This window comes from Aquarana catesbeiana, linkage group LG10 (assembly GCF_042186555.1).
Source record: "Aquarana catesbeiana isolate 2022-GZ linkage group LG10, ASM4218655v1, whole genome shotgun sequence".
NCBI classification, from domain to species: Eukaryota; Metazoa; Chordata; class Amphibia; order Anura; family Ranidae; genus Aquarana; species Aquarana catesbeiana.
In genome coordinates, this window is record NC_133333.1 from 32,008,848 (window position 1) to 32,032,433 (window position 23,586).

Consider the following 23,586-nt stretch of genomic DNA (forward strand, 5'->3'; position numbering starts at 1 on the left):
AGCACAATTGTCATTCAAAGAGTGACAGCGCAGAAAGCTGAAATTTGGTCTGGGCAGGAAGGGGGTTTAAGTGCCCAGTAAGCAAGTGGTTAAGGCATGAATGGAAAATGAAAATAATTCAAAAAAAGATAATATTGCTTAGGCGCATATATTTGCAAGTGTGTTGAACACAACCCCTAAAAAAACCAGCAACATTTCCATATTATTGTAAATGGCTCAACCTGTCAAGCTATTTGTATACCCAGATGCTGTTGCTTTAGTATTTGCTCAAAGCAGACTACACGCGGTATACTGTGGCTGTTCTGTGCTGTAAAGCTAAATAAATAGGTATGCTTTTCGTATGGGTACCATGTCTTGTGGCATAAATAGCTTGGCGAGTTGGCTCCTTGTAGTACCAAGTGCCAGTAGAAAATTTTTCAGTTTTCTTGTATGTGTATATTTATACAAGTGTTGGCTTCTTACTGTCAACAGCAAGAAAGGGAGAGAGTAAGGCTCGGTTCACACAGGGGCAACACGATTTCAGCGCGACTTTGTACAGCGACTTCAACGTGAATTCAGCGCGACTTCAGCGCGACTTTAGCAAATTACAACGCGACTTCAAGTCGCCTCCAGGACAGGCGACTTCGGCTGTGGCCAATCACAGAACAATCAGCTCTCTGGGAGGGAGGGGTTTGCCTGGGCAAACGAAATTTTTTGCCTGCAAAGTCGCTTGACTTTAGAGAGAGATCCGACTTGGAGGCGACTTCCATTGATTTCTATGGTACAGGTCGCCTACCAAGTCGGATCCAAGTAGTACAGGGAGTACACTCTGAAGTCGGAGCGACTTCAGTAGTGTCTATTAAGACGCTCCCATTCACTGTCATGTGAATCTCTTTCTGGGGCGACTTGGGGCGACTTGAGGGGCGACAAGTCGGATCCCAAGTCGTCCCAGTGTGAACCGAGCCTTACTGCTATGCTGGCTGCACACATTGGGGGAGATTTACTAAAACTTGAACACTCAGAATCTGGTGCAGCTGTGCATGGTAGCCAATCAGCTTCTTACTTCAACTTGCTGGAAGTTGATTTGTTTCTAAGCAGAGCTGCACCAGATTTTGCACTCTCCAGTTTTGCACTCTTGCTTCTTCTTGAGCCACTCCTTTGTTGCCTTGTCAGTATGTTTTGGGTCATTGTCATATTGAAAGACCCATTCATGACCCATCGTCAGTGTTCTGGCTGAGGGAAGAAGGTTCTCATCCAAGATTCTACAATACATGGCCCCGTCAATTGGCCCTGCAATGCAGTAAAGTCGGCCTGTACCTTTAGCAGAGAAAAGGCCCCAAAGCATAATGTTTCCACCTCTGTGCTGGACTGTAGGGATGGTGTTCTTAGGGTCGTAGTCAGCATTTTTTCTTCCTCCAAACACAGCGAGTCCAGTTAATGCGGAAGAGCTCAATTTTGGTCTCATCTGACCACAGCACATTCTCCCAATTCTTATCTGAATCATTCAGATGTTCATTGGTATTACTGTACATGTGCCTTCTTGTGGAGGGGAACTCGCTGTGTTTGGAGGAAGAAAAATTATGAGCAACACTGTACCCAAAATAAATGTTTATAGTTTTTTTCACACAAATAAAGCTTTCTTTTGGTTGTATTTAATCACTACTGGGTAAAGACTGAACATTTAAAAAAAAAAAAAAACTTTTTCATACTTTGTTATATAATTTTGCAAACAGATAATTTTTCTCCTTCACTGATGTGCGCTGATGAAGCTCCACTGATAAGCACTGATGAGGCCACATTGGTGGGCACTGATGAGAAGGCACGGATGAGGCTACACTGATAGGCGGCACTGATGGGCACTGATAGGTGGCACTGATGGGCACTGATTGGTGGCACTGAAGGGCACCAATCGGTGGCACTGATGGGAAATGATAGGTGGCATTGATGGGTACTGATAGGTGGCACTGATAGGTAACACTGATAGGTGACACTGATTGGCACTGATAGGCGGCACTGATGGGCACTGTTCAGCAACCCTTATGGGCACTGATTTGCAGCACTAGTTGACAGTGATTGGCAGGACTGGTGGGCACAGATCTGATGAACACTGATTTGCAGCACTGGTGGGCACAGATTGGCAGAACTGGCGGGCACAGATTGGAAGCACTGGTGGGCACTGTTGGGACTGCAAAGATAATTAGGACACTGATAACCAGTGCCCTGATTATCAGTGTAGATGTCCCTTTTACACAAGCCGGTTATCAGCTCTCTTTTCCTCACCTTTTTTCTCCACTCCTCTCCTCGTGCTGTCAGCACGAGGAAATGAGTGCTCATAACTGGCTTCCGTTTACATTTGTGATCAGCTGATCACAGCTGATCACCTGGTAAAGAGTCGCTGATTAGCTCTTTACCTCTATCTGTGTTCAGCAGTGTCTGGAGCAGGTACGATCACGGGCGCCGTCATATGATGGCATCCCAGAACTATCACAATAGGCAAGTGGTTAAAAGGGTTAGGTTAAAGCGGGGCTTTTTTTCTGCGGAAACACGGGGGAACGCAGTTCCGGCACCTCCTGGACTGACTGTATGTAATGGCAAGGGGTGCTGGGGTGTGCTGCAGGGTATTAATGCTCACTGCTGGGGATCTATTCTAGCTGGAGGAGATCTATTTTTGCAGGGGGGTCTATTGTTGGTGAGGAGGTCTATTGTTGCTGGTGGGGGACCTATTGTTGCTAGGGGTGGGTCTTATGTTGCTGGGGGGTCAGTTGTTGCTGAAGGAGATCTGCTGCTGGGGGAGGAGTCTATTGTTGATGGCAGCCAGACAGACTATTAATGCTGGCCGTGTGGAGATCTGTTGATGCTGCCAGGAGTCTATTGTTGCTGGGGGGGGATTTTGTTGTGGGTGGTACATTGTTGTTAGGGGGATCTATTGTTGCTGACTGAAGGGGATCTATTTTACTGCTTTTCTTGATATCATTACCAAATTCCATACAAATTACTTAGCATGACAAAATGATACTTGGTTCTGTATTGTCTAAAAGGGATGGTACTGGGAGGTGGGTAGGGGCGGGAAAAAGGGGTGACTCAGAAAAGGGGAGTTCCTGCACCTATTGTCTGAGAAAAAAAAGCCCTGGGTTGAAGTTCCTTGAAAAAAAAAATTCTTATACTTTATTCTTATACCTACTAGGGTAGTTAGTTTATTCCTTTTTTTGTGTGTATAAGATCACTATTTGTTTGCTGTTGTTTTGTATTTTTGACTTTCATTATTCTATGTACAGTATATACCTAATATCTTTTTTGTGAAAACAAAGTAATAATTAAATAACGAATAACAGATTGTTGAAAAGAACATCTGCAATCTTCAGATGCCATTTAAATATGCTTTAAACATTCCCTGATTATTTTATCTAAGAAAAGGAAAGATTTTTTTTATGTTCCATTGGAATGTATTTCTCTTATTGAAGAAGAGACCTGGTCTACAGAAGGATGCACAGATCCCACATTGTAGGCTGGAACCCAATTTGTGGCATTAGAATATGTTTTGTATCCAGTTTGTATGGTCTACACAGGCTACGTGACTATCTGTCCTTACAGAAAAACACCCTTACAGCTTTAGGGCTTATCAAATAAATCTGGGCAATTATTTCCCAGCTAAATATTTGTTAGTTAAATCTGGAAGTATCACTGTTGAACTAGGTACAAATTTATAGTCAGCATAACCTTTATATTGAGTGTATTGTACACGGAACTTGCTAACAGAAAATGTTTTTCCATACGCATAGAATAATGCACAAATAAATTATTTACTGTGCTGTAACAATAACCCCAAACCATAAAACATTGTATAAATACCAGAAGCCGAAGAGGACTTCATCAATTGGAGAAGCACCCAAAGCTCAACATCACCGAGCAGCTGAAACCCAACGAAAAACGAAGTCTGTTATTTTCAGTGTCTTCCTTCTTTTTTTATTGCCAGTCGGTAAACATAGTGTTTTATATATTTATGTGCATCACTTCTCTTCCGAGTTCAATTTTTCAAAAATTATTGACCCAACGCTAAAGTGTAGTCTGTTAAGTTAAAACTCCTGGTTTGGGTTTCAGTGACTCAGAAGCTTTGATGTAATTGAGTCAGTCTAATGGCCCACCACCCAACATTTTCAGAAATAAATATCTCCATATTTATGGAAATGTCAGGATGGTCACCTGCTGGCTTGGCAACATCCACAGACTGCTTAACTCTTCAATAAGATACAGAAATTGGATCTAAAGCCATTTTATTTTTGCTTATTGCAGTACAGAGGATGTTTTGTTTCCAGTATTTTGACAAAAGGGTTAATTTACTAAAACTGGCAAAATCTGGTGTAGGTCTGCATAGAAACCAATCAGCTTCTGGTTACTTTTGTCAAAGCTTAATTGAACTAGCTGAAGGTAGAAGCTGATTGGCTACCATGCACATCTTCACCAGATTTAGCATTCTCCAGTTTTAGTAAATCAACCCCAATGGCTATCCTAATGTGCAACTTCCAAAATTTATGTGTATGGCTGACATATGGCATAGCTCAATACTGAACTCCAGGGATTTCACATAAAGGAAACAATACAAAAAGAACATGAGACTTTCTCATACAAGTACGTGGTACAGCAGGCACATATCAAGAATATGAAATGTTGGGCAACATACACTATATTGTCAAAAGTATTGGAATTCCTGCCTTCACACGCACATGAACTTTAATGGTATCCCAGTCTTAGTCCGTAGAGTTCAATATTGAGTTGGCCCACCCTTTGCAGCTATAACAGCTTCAACTCTTCTGGGAAGGCTGTCCGCAAGGTTTAGGAGTGTGTCTATGGGAATGTTTGACCATTCTTCCAGAAGAGCATTTGTGAGGTCAGGCACTGATGTTGATGAGAAGGCCTGGCTTTGTGCACTGGTCTAAATAATTTGGTGGAGGGGGGATTATGATGTGGGGTTGTTTTTCAGGGGTTGGGCTTTGCATCTTAGTTCCAGTGAATGGAAGTCTTATGGCGTAAGCATGCAAGGACATTTTGGACAGTTTCATGGTCCCAACTTTGTGGAAACAGTTTGGGGATGGCCCCTTCCTGTTCCAACATGACTGTGCACCAGTGCACAAAGCAAGGTCCATAAAGACATGGATGAGTGAGTTTGGGATGGAGGAACTTGACTGGCCTGCACAAAGTCCTGACCTCAACCCGATAGAACACCTTTGGAATGAAGTTGAGCGGAGACTGCGAGCCAGGCCTTCTCCTCCAACATCAGTGCCTGACCTCACAAATGCACTTCTGGAAGAATGATCAAACATTCCCATAGACACACTCCTAAACCTTGTGGACAGCCTTCCCAGAAGAGTTGAAGCTGTAGCAAACTGCTACCAAAAAATTTGCCATGGTTGTGCAAAAGGTCTTTGTATGCTGCATCATTAACAGTATCCTTCACTGGAAACACCTGAACTCAATCATTAAGCTGCACTCACACTACAGCGTTTTGAATCGCGGGCAGATTTGCCATGAATCTGCCTGCGATTTGAAAGCGCTGATGTGTGAATGACAAATTGCGGAACTCGTATTTGAGATGCCATTCATTTGAATGACACCTCAAATCCTGGTGCGGGTCTGCCACGATTGTTGTGCGATAAAATATGCTGCAATCATGGAAATCTGCATCGCGGGAAACATGTAGCCCAAAAGAAGCTCCTGAACTTTTTTTGAGCTGCATGATTCCCGCGATGCAGATTGCTACAATCGCACCACATTTTATCACGCGACAATCGCGGCAGACCCGCACCGCGATTTGAGGTGTCATTCAAATGAATGGATGGCATCTCAAATGCGAGTTCCGCGATTTGTCATTCACACATCGTCGCATTGAAATCGCAAGCAACAAATCTGCCTGTGATTCAAAACGCTGTAGTGTGAATGCAGCCTAAAGCCTCGTACACACAATCGGACATTCCAACGGGAAATGTGTGATGACAGGCTGTTAGCGGAAAATCCGACCGTATGTATGCTCCATCGGACAATTGTTGTCGGATTTTCCGCTGACAAATTTTGGCTAGCAGGTTTTCAAATTTTCTGCGAACAAATGTCTGGTGTCGGATTTTCCAAGCATGTGTACACAAGTCCGTCGGACAAAATTCCAAAGTACAAACACGCATGCTTGGAAGCAAGGACGAGCCAGAAGCGGTCGGTCTGGTAAACTAGCGTCCGTAATGGAGAATTAACATTCGCGACGCGGCAAATTATGAAATCTCCAAATGCAGCGCACAATTCTCTTCTTCTTTAATGGGATAATAATGAAGCTGCTTTGCTGGTGATACTGATGAAGTTATTGCAAACTAATTTTCAAAGGCTTTTTTTTCTAGTGATATCAAGAATAATATTATTATGTTTTTTGTTTTTTTTTATTTGGGCAAGTTACCACAACACCATTATCCCGTAGTTTTTAAAATCAAAGATACAACTATGTTTGTGTGCCTTGGTTTTTTACATTGTATTTTTTAAATGTAACTGCCTACTCCCAAACTGTCATTTGAAGTAAAACACATAGCCAAGTATTATTCTCCACATTTTTTTTATTGTGCACTAAAAAAAGAAAACAAATAAAATTAGACATGCTATCTGCCAATAGAACTTAACCAAAAAGTGCATTCTATGCATCCAAAAATATAGAAAATATACCAAATCAAATCATTAATATTCAACCAAAAAAATAATGTCAAAGCAATAACTCCAAGGCCAATAATAAATAACACGTTAATCTCCTCCGATTCCGCAACATGGTTGGTTGAAGAATGGCCGTTCAGAAACAAACTGAAAAATGCGAAATGAAAAGTGCAAAATGAAAAGCACGAAATGAAAAGTGTGAAATGAAAAGCACGAATCAACACTCACCAAACTTCTACTAACACAAATTTAGCAGAAGGAGCATAATTGTTGGCCAATAATTGTGTAGACGTGTGTATGCAAGACAAGTTTGGGCCAACGCCCTTCGGGCAAAAGTCCACGGTTTTGTTGGCCAACAATCCGACCGTGTGTACGAGGCTTTAGAGTTCATATACTTGTGACCATTTAGTGTAGGTAGGATGGTTAGGTGTTTAAACATTTTGATATCTAGTTATTTAGATATCTAGTATAGCAAATTTGGTGGGAAGTTATTGCATCACTCCAGTGCTACATAGCAAATATCTGATCTATTTCAGAAGCACATTTATTTTTATGCCTATTGATCAGCTAAGCAGGCAATTTTAGGATTATTCAAGCAAAGCTTTATATCTATTACTCATAACTAATGCACTGCCATACTACTTTCCATGCATTTGGATTTCTTGATCCGTGGCAATTCAGGATTCTGGAAGGTTTATAGATGGAGGAGAAGCTGTAGGTACATAGCACTTGTTTTCTAGTTGCTTAGTTATTTTCAGACCAATCAGCTCACTGTAGCCGTATTCGCAAAACATCTTAGAACTGCATCCTTGTGCCGAGAAGCTAAACTCGCCCCCACCTGTAAAAAGAAAATCGTCCACATATACAGGATTAAAAATGAATAGAAAAACTCTAAGTACACTCTACTGCTTTAGGAATCACTCTGTTGTTGGACCTCACTTCATTATGGTAACCATTAATCTCATATATACAGGGCTAATGTATGAGCTATCACATATATAAAAATGCTATATTTTGCTAGATTCAAAGCACATGCAGAGAAAATCAATGTAAGAGATAATCAGCATGTTTCTCTTGCAGGAGATCCGTCAACAGATCTAAAAAGTGTACCTTCTTGCCCAATGCTTACCTTACAGCCCAGTGGCGAATGGTGGGTTCTTCTTTGGGGGGGTGGCAAACACCCCCCCCCCGGTGGTGTGGAACAGCACCCCCCCACGCGTGCGGGTGACCTGGCCCGGAACTTACCTGCCTGTGCGGTGGGGCTGTGGTGTCCTCTCCTTTAGTGCGGGCAGCGGCCGTGACGGCTCTGGTGTCTGCTCCTCCAGCATCCGCCAAAGTGCTAGGCATCCAATAAGATCATGCATCAACCTATCATATATATATATATATATATATATATATATATATTTGATGAAAAAAATATATATAAAAAATATGCAAACAATATTAGAAAGTCTCAAAAAATATTAATTATGATACGTGAGAGGTGAAATATTTCAATGATGTGAAGGCCAACCAAGCCACCAACCACCAGTGTTCAAACAGTGATTCCCTCACCAATCTTACTAAAAAGACCGTAAGCCTCTGCTATGCTCTTCTGTATTTAAATAGTCCAATGTATATCTTGCCATTAAACACACGATGAATGAGGAGAAAAAAGAAAAAATGCTTCACATAGCGTACCAAAAATCAGACAGGCATTCATGAAACAAAAGTCCACTCACATATTCCAAGTGCCCACCCGGCACTAAAGAAAACACGCTCAGCTCAGTCGGTGTTGGTGTTGCGGTTGTATCACACAACACGGGCTCCAACCACTCAAAAATGCGATACCATCAGCGTCCCTGTCTCACTCTACATCTGTTTCGTCTATCGACGTCTTCATGGAGTGGCAGCTATAAGCGAAACGGACGTAGAGTGAGACAGCACCACCACCGCATGAGCAGAGCGTGTTTTCCTTAGTGCCGGGTGGGCACTTGGAATATGTGAGTGGACTTTGTATTTTGTTGCATGAATGCCTGTCTGAATTTTGGTACGCTATGTGAAGTATTTTTTCTTTTTTCTCCTCATTCATCGTGTGTTCCATGGCGAGATGTAAATTGGACTGATTGAATACAGCAGAGCATAGCAGAGGCTATTGGAAGGCTCACAGTCCCAGCTTTTCAGGTCTATTTAGTGAGATTGGTGAGGGAATTCTGTTTGAACACTGGTGGTTGGTGGCTTGGTTGGCCTTCACATCATTGAAATATTTCACCTCTCACTTATCATCATTAATATTTTTTGGGATTTTCTAATATTGTTTGCATATTTTTTATATATTGTTTCATCACATACATTTATATATGATAGGTGGATGCACAATGTCACTTTATAAATTTGTTGTGATACATATAGGAAGGATATCACCCAAAATGTTTATATATATAAATATGATTTGTATTAAAAAAAAATTTGGACTTGAACTAATTTTACAATTTTGATGATTACATTGCAATTTTTTGCACAATTTTGTATTCATATATAATATGGTGTTTTGCACATTGTTTCATTTTTGCACTTTACTTGCTATTTATTTAGTAGGCTAATATCATTTATTTAATTTTGATCTTTCACAATTCATACAGTATTGATTTTCACATGTAGGTTGGACTTGATGGACTTGTGTCTTTTTTCAACATCACCTACCATGTAACTATACGTTGCACTTTGGCTATTAGGGTTTTGTTTGTCCTTTTTTTTTAATTTGTAGTATTTACACATTAAGTTCTATATTTATAAGATTACATCTATGTTGTAGAATACTGTGAACCTGCACCAATCTCGACTCTCATCTAACCCTTATTGACCTACATCAATATTGATAAAGTTGTGGTTCAGTCAGTTTAGTTGTCACTTACATATCTTTGGCGCTGTTAGAATCTTTTGTGCTATCCAATAGGATCGTCTGACCCTTTGGCCAATCGTGAAGCAGATCTCACAGACCTGCCTCCTAATTGGCGGGGAGGAACTTTAGTGTGCTAATAGTGAAAATTTTTTCGCTATGGTCACACAACTGGGTGGGCAATTGTCTGCGCTTCGGGCCCACCCTTTTTTGAAGCCTATTAGAGCCTCTGGCTCTAATCAGGTGCTTTAAAAAAAAAACACTCCGCCGCATTGGAATCCATGGTCTGGTGCCACTGATATGTAGATCAGGGGGGCCGGACGCATGGATAGGGGAGGCGGCGCCCATGCGCCCTCTATGGACTTGCAGCCACTATTACAGCCCCTATATGCAGTGAACACTGGGCACTAAACATTAAAAAAGGACGTATCTGTTTCTTGCTTGTACTACCATTGCAAAAAAGGTTATGTAAAACCTAACAGGGAGCTTCTCTTATTTGCACTCTCTTGGTCTGTTAAATTGACCATTAAAAGTGTTTTGTTCTATCTGTTCGATAAGAGCAAAAAATGTGGATTAGTCAACCCATGAGCACTAAGTTCAGCCTTAACCCATTGGAAACTGTTACATGATAGCAGACTGTATCAAACGTCCCAAGCCTCGTTTTCAATGCATTTTGTGCTCTAGCACACGTCATCAGACGTCATCAGACGTGTGCTAGAGCACGAAATGCATTCAAAACGAGATTTGGGACGCTTGATACTGGAGTTTACACTTCCATTCCCAGCTGAGACGCACGCTGTGCTTCCCGTTTTACACACCGAATGACGGACCGGGCTCTGCCTCAACCCCCAGCTGTGCTGCTATCTGATGTACTTTACATTGGCATGGAAGTGCTTTTAAAGACAGTATTACACTATATTGCCTCTCTGTGGCTCGTTTATGGTGGGAGTCAATTTTCACAGATCTAAAGATAAGGGGCGTTGGGTTTACACTTCAGAGTGTAATACTTTGAGGAATTATCCTTTTGAGGAATTACCATTCACCATCCATGATTGAATGAATTTTGATCGGTATTGGAAACGGTCGATTGGAGCTATATCTGGCTTTGAGGATCCCAGCTAGCGGAGGAAAGTTTTTTCCCTGTATTACATGCCTTGGAGTCACTTTGTGGCCAGAGATATCTGGTGAGCAGATTGATGTGACACTTCGGGTGAAGAACTTTTTGTTTAATAAGAATCAAGAACCAATACATTATTGGTTGCTTTGTATTTTTGGCGCCGTTGCTCATTTTATATTTTTCACAATTGAACAGGTGTACCTAATAACGTGGCCAGTAAGTGTATTCTTTAGTAAATTAGAATCAATCTATATAGTGTCTATAGAAATAAAAAAGAATGGTACAATCAACATACAAGTCATCTTATATAAAAAGAAATGAAGAGCAAACTAGATCTTGAAAGGAAGACAATTATTCAGGCATACAGCTTGGCTTACCAGTAAGGGAGGAGGGAGCAAGGATGCGCTCTCCCCACCAGAACCATAGCAGGCCACATGCATTTAACATTGGGCAAATTTCTTACAAGGGGGTGGGGCAAGCTCCCTCCTTGCAAAGGCACCTAAACCCAATACGGGAATAAGATGGCCCATTATCAAGCCTTAGATGTGATGGTTGTATTAATTTTATTTTTTAAATGATCTGGCAGTAACACATTTGCTGTCCTGGTGTGACAACACCCACTCATCATATTATATCTGTGGAGAAGATATAATAGTAGAGGAAGTACAGGAAGTGTGTTAGGACTACAGAACACCCTTCCCTCCTCATCACCATTACATAAGGGGGAGGTGTATTTTAGTTCAAAGGGATAACTATTGTAGAATCCTCACTGTTGCTAGAGTAAGTAAACTTAGTTTGGCTCCCCTGTAGGCAGAGGAGCAGGAATTATTTTTTTTTTAGAAGACTGGGCAGTGCTTCAAAGGCTGTGGCTCCGTTACCTCCCCCGGTCTTCTGGAACTCTCTGGATATTTCCAGAACATGGTGGGTGGAGGGACAGAGGCTGCAGCCTAAATATTTATGGAGTTTCCACCAATGTTTGGGGAGGCAGGGCCCAGAAGGTGGGGAGACAACCCATAAATTCTAAAAAGCCTGGCAGTCTAGGGGCAGACTCCAGGGTCCAGACAACTTGAGGTGACCCCTGTGCTGGGGGCTCTGCCCCTGGGGCAGACGATAGAGGAGCAAGAGCAGAGGGGGACAGAGAGAAGAAAAAGCCACCACTAAAACTGGGACACCACCCAGTTTTAGTCACAGCTAGACTTAGCTGTAGACCCCAGGCAAAGCCAGTACAGCCTGTTCAGGAGAGAAGCCAGGACAGCAGCTATCCTGGATTCTGGGAAGCCTTCAAAAAGAGGACTGAGTGAGTACAAGCCAGCCTTGCACCAAAAGAAAAGAGAGGACAGTGAAGTGCAATACCTCTCGAGTCTGGGACAAGGGGGAAGCTTAAGTGCAGAGCAAATCAGCCAGGAGCACCTCATCATACCCCTATCTAGGGCATAGAGTAGCCAGGTACTGTGCAATACAACCATGTACGGTCTCTTCAATGTACCCTTGTTTTTGGAACTGTGTTGCTTTGCTATTGCTGCACTATCACTCCTACTATTGACCCTCAGTTCTATAGTTTGGATTAAAGTAGCCAGAGACATTAGCAGGTCCTCATTGAAGTTTGGAGTTTACAGTTCTTCAAGTTTTGAGTACCCTAAACTCTACCCGAGTTCATCATTCTCAAAATATACAACCTAAACCAAAACCCCTAGACTGTTCTCTTGAGCCATTTGGAGAGGGTGGAACATTCCTGTTTGGGTGCAGTGCTACACCAACAACACTGTAATTGATAAAAGTACAGTAGAGACAGAGAGCACAGAATGCTACAAGCTCACAGAAATTCTGGCTGGGTCTACAGATATTTTTTGCACTTATTGAACAGATAGAACAAAAGTAACATATATTACAAATCAGAAAGGGCAAATACATTCATTGTTATTCAATAACATTTAACAAATAATAAAGTTTAAAAATAAAGAAATAAACAAACTTACAAGGTAGGTGATAAAAATAGAGCTGCGCTCTCTCAACTAATATGTAGCAATGGGTGACAAATATCAACCATAATGCTAATAATATAAAAAACTGTTATAGGAAATACCATACGTAGTATTGATAAACCACTTAAAGTGTGGAGGGCCACCCTGGAAAAAGAAATGCCACCAAAATTCCTAAAAAAAAAAAAAAAAACATTTGGAAAAAAAAAATGTTTATACTTACCTAAACCCTTGTTGCTAGGCAGTCTTCCTAATCTGCCTCTTCCTATTCCGCGGCGTGTTCTTCTCCTCGGTGAGCGGCCCCGTTGTCTTCTGGAAACTGTGTGTGTTCCCAGAACACCACGGGGCCATTCACAGATCGCTGCTCCGCTCGCGCGTGCGCAGTAGGAAAATGGCACTGAAGCCGTAAGGCTCCACTGCCTGTTTCCCTTACCTAGGATGGCGGTGCCGGGACCCGAGAGCCGAGGGACGGTTCGGCCTCGGGCGGCCGACATCGCGGGCACTCAGGACAGGTAAGTCTACTTATTTAAAGTCAGCAGCTACAGTGTTTGTAGCTGCTGACTTTAACATTTTTTTTTTAGCTGGCCGGAACCCCACTTTAATGCCCATATCATATAAACCAGTAATGTCAAATCATATGATGATCATAATAGTCCACAAGAACCGGCATAAGCTAGAAAAAAATTCTTATCAGGTAGCATGTAATGGCATCACACACCTGTGCAAGCAAAGGTGCTGTAATATTGGGGGTTCTTTAGCTTAGTGTAGAGCCTACCAGGGTCCTGAGTCCATGCCAGTTGTGCCGTTTAAGGGCTTGTTGGCCCATGTTTATTAAAGGAAAAAGAAAACAAGTCCAATAACAGAAGAGTTGCCCACACAATCAAAAATAAAATGTATTTATACTCTACTCTGTATTTTAAGAAGTGGTATCAGTCCCTGAAGAAGAATATAATTCATACATATGTCGAAACGTGTTGGATTTTCCCACTACTCATCATCATCTGTAATTTGTATGGATCGTATATTTACGTGTAGTGGGGCGATACCACTTGTGACACAAATTGCATTATGATACATGTACATGTGTTTTTCTGTCTGGGTTTCCCATTTGGGAATCTTTCAATCATCTTTAAAATTTTGTATTAATACATTTCTACTTTTTCAATACAATTACATTTTCTATTTTTCTAAAATTGCCCTAAAAATCCCATTAAGAGGTATTCACAATTCTATATATACAGGGATGATGGCAATTTACACGCCAACTTGCATGTCTAACTATTTCACCTATTCCAAGATGGCGCTGTTTCACGCCTCGCTATCAACTTCCATTCTGTTAGAAAGAGAAAGGAAGGGGAAGGGGATTTTGTGATCCACACCTCATTTTCAAAACAAATAAAACGTCACCAACGTGCATTCCACGCCTCGGCAACTCTATAATGGCGTTAGGACCTTGCGGTCCAGGCGTGTATTCATGCAGCTGTCAACATGTTGTATACATGTGGCTGCGGGCGGGGTGGGGTTAAAATACCCTGGTTGCAGATGATTGGCCCAGTCAAGATGACAGCTTCCTGGTGGGCTTGATCAGGGGGGAAGGATACGATCATCCATTTTGTCTATGTGCTGTGAAAGCTCATCTGGTTTGATTTTCCACCTGCTCACCATCCGTGAAGGAAAAGGCCCTGGTTGGGTATTATCCACAAGAGATTCATTATGTGGTGGTGGATAGTCACGTCGTTTGTCAGTGTGATTTGCTATCATCACGAGGAGGATTCCCATTCAATGACTATTTGCACCTTTGCTTGCACGGGTGATGTGATGCCATTAAGAATTTTTTCTAGCTTATGCCGGTTCTCGCGGACTATTAAGATCATCATATGATTTGACATTACTGGCCTATATGATATGGGCATTAATTGGTTTATCAATACTTATGGTATTTCCTATAACTGTTTTTTATATTATTAACATTATGGTTTGATATTTGTCACTCATTGCTACATAAGAGAGTGTAGGTCTATTTTTACCACCTACTGTTTTTCTGTGAATATCCCACAGCAGATTTACCGCTTTTTAGGCATTATTAGTTTACAGCGCAGTTATATTTGCTTTATATAAACTTACAAGGTAGCTTCATAGCTCCTCTGAACCGTATACACTGATCATCTTCTCCTAAACAAATTGTAGAACCTATTGCAGTACAGCCTTCTGTGCTATTAAACGCATAGCAAAATGGACATAAAATACCTTTGGCTTGAGTAGGAATGTCTGGTACTAAAAAAGAGGAATAAAAAAAATGTCTTTATAAACAGATATGATGAACAAGGTGTCAAAAAATAATTAACAAAGTCATAGAACCTTATACAGTACGTGGATTTGCAGGTTATGAGAATAAAGTAATCTGATCCGATAACAGCAGATTTATCTCTTTATTTATTTTGCTGTTTGCTGTCAATAATTGCATTTTACCTTTAGAGGAAACAAAATGATAACCAATGTCTTTCTGAAGCAAGACCAATTTGTAAGCGTGGCCTCAGCTGCCTCATGCGTTGCCAGGTCACCTTTCATGTTATACGGACTTTCAGGGCAGACGTACTTCTCATATTCAGCTATGTGAGGATGGTGGCTAGAGACTGGACCCCTCCACCCTCCTGAATGTGCCTGCTCAGTCCATTCACTCCCAGGGGTAGCCACATGCTGGCCCTCATTCCTTCTTGGTATTGACAGCCAGATTTACACAGACAATAGATGCTAGGATTGTCCACAGGTTTGTTGGAACTCGTAGACAGATTCACATGGAGGCTGAAGTTGCAAGGAAAAGTGGTTGTAAAGACTGAAGGTTTTTTACCTTCATGTATTCTATGCATGAAGGTAAAAAAAACATTTGTGTTCTGCTCCACCCACAGCCCCCCTAATACTTACCTGAGCCCCCTCTCAATCCAGCAATGTGCACGGGAGCTTTGGCTGTCCCGGGTCGCTGTCTCCTCATTGGCTGAGACACAGCACTGGAAGCCATCAGCTCCCACTGCTGTCAATCACAGCCAGTGAGCCAATGAGGGGAGAGCAGGGGTGAGGCCGAGCCACGGCTCTATGTGTCTTATGCACATAGGGCAGGGCTCAGGAATGAGCGCACCCCAGTGCCCAAGAGCAAGCAACTTTCTATTGTGGGCATTGGGCAAAGTGAAGGAGCCATCGCTATTGTCAGGGCTGGGCTCAGCCCTTCCTTCACTGAGCCGGCCGCTCAGCTGTCGGCTAATTGCCAGCTCCTATCTCTCCACAGTTACTCAGCTGTTGATGATATCCTGCTCATCAGTCCTGCCTACTTAAGCTATCCAGTCCAGAGGAGCTCTGCCTTCGCCTTGGTCAACACCACAGAAATTATCTCCTGCGAATCTGTTTAAGACTTGCTTTGCTGACATCCCTTCTGGCTCCAGATCCTGCTTGCTGTTCCACTACATTGATTCTTGATTTCGGCTTGGCTGACTATCTATTCCAGTTACTGAACTTTGACTATGTTTTGACTATGTTTGTTCTTTTTACTTTTATTATTAAACAAGTGTGATTTAACTGTACTTTTGTCTCGGCCTGATTTCATGGTTTCTGACAGCTATGTTGCCAACAGGAAGATTCATTATCTCTAATTATCTTGACAATCACTGTCACCAGGACTCAAAGTAAGAGGGTTATCCTAAATTTAGAGTTGTCTCCGGAACAGGAAATGAGGGGAAGTCTTACAGTAGGGACTCATGTTTCAGTGTCCCTTTAAAGACATTTCTTTTCACTGTCTATTGTATATAAGGGATTCCTCCAATGGGATACAGATGGCCAAATAAACTATAAAGGAATAAATCAGTGCGAATATGTATAAAAAATGTATAAAAAATGATAAGCAGCTGAACACCAGGGTCAAACAATCAAATCCCTAAAAATGAATAAGTATACAAATGGTGCAGCGCTAAATAAAACAAACAATAAATGAAATCATTTAAATTCATATATAGAATCAATAAAATATATAGTAAATAAATAACACCAATGCAGTGCAACTGCGTACTGTCACAAATGTATGATAAATGTACTGTATCAGTGTCCGCAGAGCACATATAAGATAAAGTCATTCAGAGTTCCAAAAGACAGCACATAAAGTCCATTAAGTCATCCAGTGAATACAACCAATCAAGTGAGATGAAACTGCATGCCGGTATAGGTGACTAATCGATGTGCCCTCCACCATAAATAAGAGTGGCCTCTCACCTGGCAACAAGGACCCTTTGATTATAGAGGGTCATACAGGCATTCCCATATGGGTCATAAAAGGATGCAGCACAGCGGATCGGCATTCATAACCTCTGTCAAGCAGCAGGGCGCTGATGAGTTAATCAGGACATTCTCGAGATGTATAAAAACATATGGAACAGAGAAGGATGACAGAACAGTGCTCTCCGTATGGTGTAGTTTATTGAGTAAAATAAAATAATACACTTACAAGTGCGGCACTTCTTCAGTGCAGGTAAAAAAACATGACACGATGGTGTATACACACAGCTAGTGAGGATGCGCGATGGCCGTGGGTGACATCACGACGTATCCTCGTTCTGGACGCGTTGCGTCCCAGTGGGCGGGGACTTCTTCAGCAGATAGATCAATCTATATATTTTATTGATTCTATATATGAATTTAAATAATTTCATTTATTGTTTGTTTTATTTAGCGCTGCACCATTTGTATACTTGGCCAAATAAACTAGTAGGGGGGGAGGGGTCCCTACTTTATCAAAAATATATAGTTTAATTTTAGCCATAATGCAAGAAAAAAACCCAGACATGAAATTAAATATGTATATATATTTAGACTTTTTGCTACTTACTTTGAAAGAAGCCGGAGTTACACTGTGGTCCTTTACAACATTGCTGAGAAACTTTTACCAAAACATCCAGACCTGCATTTCCCCAAAAAGTTCTATTGCAAGGCAAGTTCAGTGCACATCGCTTAGAAATGGAGCGGCATGTTTGGCCTGTCCAAAAAAATAAAAAAAATAATGAGAGACAAATAAAAAAATCCCCCAATTTATTGGGATTTTAAAGCCCAGATGAACAATATTTATTTATTACTCTATACCAGGGGTCTTCAAACTTTCTGAACAAAGGGCCAGTTTACTGTCCTTCAGACTTTAAAGGAGTTGTAAAGGCACAAGACTTTTTATCTTAATGCATGCTATGCATTCTATGTATTAAGATAAAAAACCTTCTGTGTGTAGCAGCCCCCCCAGCACCCCCCAATTACCTACCTGAGCCCCTTTTCTCTACAGCAATGCCCACGATCCCCTCAGCCATCCAGGACACTCCTCCTGATTGGCTGAGACAGAGCAGCGGTGCCATCGGCTCCCGTGGCTGTCAATCAAAGTCAGTCAGCCAATCAGAGGAGAGGGGGGGTGGGGCCAAGTCGGGGCTCCATGTCTGAATGGATACACGGAGCTTTGACTCAGCTTGGGTGCCCCCTGTACCAAGCTGCTGGCTGAGGGGCACTCAAAGGAGAGAGGGACCTGAGAAGAGGAGGATCTGGGCTGCTCTATGCAAAACCAACTGCAGGAGGTAAGTATAACATGTTTGGTATAAAAAAAAAAAAAAAAAAAAAACAGCCTTTACAGTCACTTTAAGGGGGCCAGACTGTGGCCAGTGGGAGTCGAGAATCTCCTTGCGTCAATGGCATTAAAGAATGTCCCATAATTGGTAATAGTGGAAGAAATATTGCTCCATTGTTAGTATTAGGGGAAGAAATGGAGCCCCATCATTGGTGTCATTGGGAGGAATAGTGCCCCATCATTGGTGTCATTGGGAGGAATAGTGCCCCATCATTGGTATCATTGGGAGGAATAGTGCCCCATCATTGGTGTCATTGGGAGGAATAGTGTCCTATTGTTGGTATCAGTGACAGGAATTATGCCCCCGTGTTTGGGTAGAAGGAATAGTGCCTTGTATCACTGGGAGGAATAATGTCTCAAGGGCCTGATAAAGCCAAGCAAAAGGCCACATCTGACCCCCGGGCCGCAGTTTGGAGACCCCTGCTGTATACGGTCAGGCTGCATTAATATACTTTTTTAAACTTTTTATTTGTTAAATGCTGCAGCGAGGCTTGCATTGGGGTTGATTTACTAAAACTTAAGAGTGCAGAATCTAGTGCAGCCCTGCATGGTGACCAATCAGCTTCCAGGTTTAATTGTCAAAGCTTAATTGAACAAGCCGAAATTAGAAACTGATTGGCTACCATGCACAGCTGCACCAGATTTTCCACTCTCTAGTTTTAGTAAATCAATGCCAATATCCTGTGCTGGCAGCACTAGAAGAGTCAGATTGCTATTACTTAATTATCTGACCTCCCCACAAGAATATGTAAACCCAACATTTTATATCTCTGAGTATCATGTACTTATATGAAAATGTATCCTGTTCTCTTTGTATTGCTTCTTTTGTGTGACATCCCTGGTGTTCCTGTCAGCCCCTCTGATTTTCTATTAAAAACTGACCACTCTAAACTTGATAACCCACTGTGGTCAGTTATCTAGCTGTGCTGGGAACTCAATACTTGTCAATACTTCAGATAACAAAGTCATATATCATTATTTTCAAACAAACAAGGATTTCTTTCTGTGATATAGTCTTGCCAAGACGAGTTTATAATCTTATGCTGTCCATGGAGTAAAATGTAACAAAACTAAAAATATATATATATTTTTCTACTTTGATTCATATTATTTTAAAAAGTAGTACTGTAGATACAAAGTATACCTTTTTTTTTTTCTATTATTAGTCCTATTTAAAATGACACTAAAATTATGATTCTGGTACAAAGCATTGCAAAAATATTTCCAAATGAATTTAAACTTATTTTGTTTTTAATTTTACCTTTTTTTTTTAATGTGACACAAAAAAATAAACAAAATAAATAAAAACAAAAATAAAAAAGTTTCAAAAAGTTACAAAAGTAGAAATAATAACAAGAAGGAGCATAATTGTTAAGGGGTGAAGAGGAAGAAGTTTTTAGGGCTGATTATGATAAACTAATGGTTAATAAAGGGTTAAATAGAAGCACATTTTACTTAACCGCTTGCTGACCGTATACTGTATATACAGTGGCAAGGTGGCTCCTCTGCACAGGATCATGTACCTGTGCATGATTCTGCACTTCTTGGTTTGAGGCGTGCACGGGCGCCGCCGGCAACCCGCTCCTGCTGTGATTGGACACAGCTGAAGCCAATTAGTACATCTGTCTGGACCCACCGCTCGTTCGGGTAGCCAGACAAAACAGCGATCTGCCTATGTAAACAAGGCAGATCGCCCTTCTGTGAGAAGAAAATGCTGTGATCTCTGCCTTCCCACAGTACAAGCACCCCCAACACAGTTAGAAAGCACTCCCTAGGAAAACATTTAACCCTTTGATCGCCCCTGATGTTAACACCTTCCCTACCAGTGTCATTAGTACAGTGACAGTGCATATGTTTAGCACCAATCACTGTTTTAGTGTCACTGGTCCCCAAAAAGTGTCACTTAGTGTCTGATTTGTCCGCTGCGATGTCGCAGTCCCACTATAAGTTGCTGATCACCGCCATTACTAGTTAAAAAAAAAATATTCCATAAATCTATCCCATAGTTTGTAGACGATAGAGTGATTTTATACTCACCAAGGCTTACAAATTCTTCAGAGATGGTCATGCACTCACTGCCTTCTGGGCATTCCTCTTCTTTATGTTCACAGGTCTCAGAATTGACGGCACCACAAGTATAGCACATGTTCTTGTCGGCTAGAACTACATCAAATATATAAGGGGTTAATATTGTTAGTTTGCATTGTGTATATACGTGTATACTAATTGTTACATGAATAAATTAGACTGGGAAAAGGCAACCTTTTGAGCACAGTGTGCCGAAAAATGTTTTCAAAGAAATTGAGCGTGCCGATTTTATAACAAAAAAATGTCAACTTCACACTCTCAATCACGAAAATGATTTTTTTATAAAGTAAATGCTGTAGACTACTTGAGTAGTAGTGAGAAATTAACATCCTGCACCTTCACACCTCAGACCACTGTCCCCCCTGCAAATCTGTTTCACCACTGTAACCCCCTGTAGATCTGCCCCACCACTGTACTACCCTGAACATCTGTCCTACCACTGTACTCCCCTGTTCATCTGTCCCACCACTGTACTCCCCTGTTCATCTGTCCCACCACTGTACTCCCCTGTTCATCTGTCCCACCACTGTACTCCCCTGTTCATCTGTCCCACCACTGTAACCCCCTGTGCATCTGCCCTATCACTGTACCACCCTGTACATCTGCCCTATCACTGTACCACCCTGCTCTTCTGTCCCACTACTGAAACCCCTTTCTCATCTGCCCCACCACTGTACCTCCCTGCACATCTGCTCCACCACCCTACCCCCCCATGCTCTTTTGTCTCACCGCTGAACCATCTTCTCATCTGTCCTAACACTGAACTTATCTGCTCACCTGCCCCACCACTGTAATCCCCTTTCTCCTCTGCCCGACCAATGTACCTCCTGCACATCTGTCCCACCTCTGTTCCCCCTGCTCTTCTGCCCCGCCACTGTAACCCCCTGCTCATGTGTTTCACTGATGTACCTCTTTTCTTCTCTGCACCTCTCTGCACATCTGCCCCAACTCTGTACCCCCTGCTCCTCTGCCCCACCGCTGTAACCCCCTGCTCATCTTTCCCACCACTGTAACCCCCTTCTCATCTGGCCCAACACTGACATCCCCCTGCACACCTGTCCCACCGTTGAACCCCCTTCCTCTTCTGTCCCATCACTGTAACCCCACTGCTCATCTGCCCCATCAATATACCCCTTTTCTCATCTGCCCCACCATTGCACATCTGCTCCACCGCCCTACCCCCATGCTCTTTTGTCTCACTGCTGAACCACCTTCTCATCTGTCCTAACACTGAACTTATCTGCTCACCTGCCCCACCACTGTAACTCCCTTTCTCCTCTGCCCGACCAATGTACCTCCTGCGCATCTGTCCCACCTCTGTTCCCCCTGCTCTTCTGCCCCGCCACTGTAAGCCCTTGCTCATGTGTTTCACCAATGTACCTCCTTTCTTCTCTGCACCCCTCTGCACATCTGCCCCAACTCTGTACCCTCTGCTCCTCTGCCCCACCACTGTAACCCCCTGCTCATCTGTCATACCAATGTACCTCCTTTCTCCTCTGCCCCACCACTGTACCCCCCTGTACATCTGCCCCACCTCTGTACCCCCTGCTCTTCTGCCCAACTACTGTAACCCCCTGCTCATCTGTCCCACAAATGCACCTCCTTTCACATCTGCCCCACCTCTGTACCCCCTTCTCTTCTGTCCCAACGCTGAACCCCCTTCTCATCTGCCCCAGCACTGAACCCCCCTGCTCATCTTTCCCACCACTGTAACCCCCTTCTCATCTGGCCCAACACTGACCCCCCCGCTCACCTGTCCTACCGCCGAACCCCCTTGCTCTTCTGTCCCACCACTGTAACCCCATGCTCATCTGTCCCACCAATACACCTACTTTCACATCTGCCCCACTGCTCTACCCCCCTGCTTTTCTGTCCCACCAATGCACCTCCTTTCACATCTGCCCTAACACTGTACCCCCCTGCTCTTCTGTCCCAGTGCTAAACCCCTTTCTCATCTCTTCCACCACTGTACCTCCCTGCACATCTGCCCCACCGCTCTACCCTCCTGCTCATCTGCTCCACCGCTGTACCCTCTTCTCATCTATGATATGTGTGATATGCAGAGTGGTGAAAGGAAGCAGAGATGAGACACATCTACCTGTCCTGGCACACTCACCCTGCTGATCCACCTCTCGCATCCAGCACAGGCTTGTATGTGGGGGTGGTGCCCCTGCGCCCCTAATGGACGGGCCGCCACTGAAACCTCACATCTTAAAGGATAAGTCCTCCCTAACACTAAAATCGCTACATCTGCAGACATCCACAATCTAACACTAACCTTTTTTGAAGCCGATTCGACCTGATCCCACGCTGAGCTGTCAGCCGCAGCTTCACTGTGGAGACGGGTGCAGAGGACACAGCCGACAAGGGAAGCCCCATATTAAGTCTATGGGTGACGTCACTTCCATTCATTTTACAGCCATTGTCGGCTGTGTCCTCTGCAGAGCTTCCACTGCTGGAGACCAGACCGGATTGGCTTCAAAAAAGGTATGTATACTGACTTCTTCTTTATAGGGCTAAATAGGTTAGTGTTAAATCGTGGATGTCTGTAGATGTAGTGATTTTAGAGTTAGAGTGGACTTCCCCAGTAAACTAGGCCAAGGATAGTTGATTTTTTATTGATTAAGGAGGTATTTGTAGGTCTGTAATCTTTCACAGACCCGTAATACCTTGAAGTTTCTTTTGTGGCTTTTTATGTCGTTACTTCCTGAACAGAGTGCTGAGGAGGACCATAGCTGGTGAGATCTAATTGTAGTCACAAAAAGGGCTCTGTTGTTTGAATAACCTTGTCATGAGTTAGTTTAGGTAACAGCATATAAATTATAAAGTGATAGTTTTGAAAATATTATATTGTTTAAATAAAACTGTATTCACCCCCCAAAAAATGGGTTTTGGCCCATTAGTCTGATCCAATGAGAAGAAACCTTTTGAGTCACTGTTCTGAAACCCTAAGCAGATGTTCTGATTTTTATTGCTACATTCTAGCAGTGGATCAAAAATATGAAAAGAACTGAACTCAAATTATGCTAAATACATACAGTTATAATAAATACATAAAATGCTCTAATTATATGCTTTTAAAAGAGAATACTTACTGAATGGCAGCATGTAGAAATGTAGAAGAAGGAAGACACTGAAAATAACAGACTTCATTTTTCGTTTGGTTTCAGGTGCTCGGTGGTGTTGTACTTTGGATGCTTCTCAAATAATTTCTGTCACCCTT

General features: G+C 42.4%; 1 protein-coding gene across 1 annotated transcript; it reads right to left on the minus strand.

The window, feature by feature from the left end:
* Positions 1-6,548: 6,548 nt before the first annotated feature.
* LOC141110003 (phospholipase A2 inhibitor LNF1-like) lies at positions 6,549-23,586 on the minus strand. The gene is made up of 5 exons (XM_073601252.1): positions 23,459-23,586; positions 20,313-20,438; positions 17,502-17,648; positions 14,759-14,908; positions 6,549-7,495 (listed from the first exon to the last, which is right to left on the minus strand). Exons 1-5 carry the CDS (start codon positions 23,514-23,516, stop codon positions 7,335-7,337), a joined length of 642 nt encoding a protein of 213 aa, XP_073457353.1. The 5' UTR covers positions 23,517-23,586; the 3' UTR covers positions 6,549-7,334.

Bases quoted from the DNA above. Each gene is read 5' to 3' on its own strand.
- LOC141110003 (XM_073601252.1), bottom strand. From the start codon at position 23,516: ATGAAGTCTGTTATTTTCAGTGTCTTCCTTCTTCTACATTTCTACATG. The intron at 20,439-23,458 runs GTAAGTATTCTC...TATTTGATGTAG, and splicing joins TTTCTACATGCTGCCATTCA to TTCTAGCCGACAAGAACATG. The intron at 17,649-20,312 runs GTGAGTATAAAA...TTTTTTGGACAG, and splicing joins TGAAGAATTTGTAAGCCTTG to GCCAAACATGCCGCTCCATT.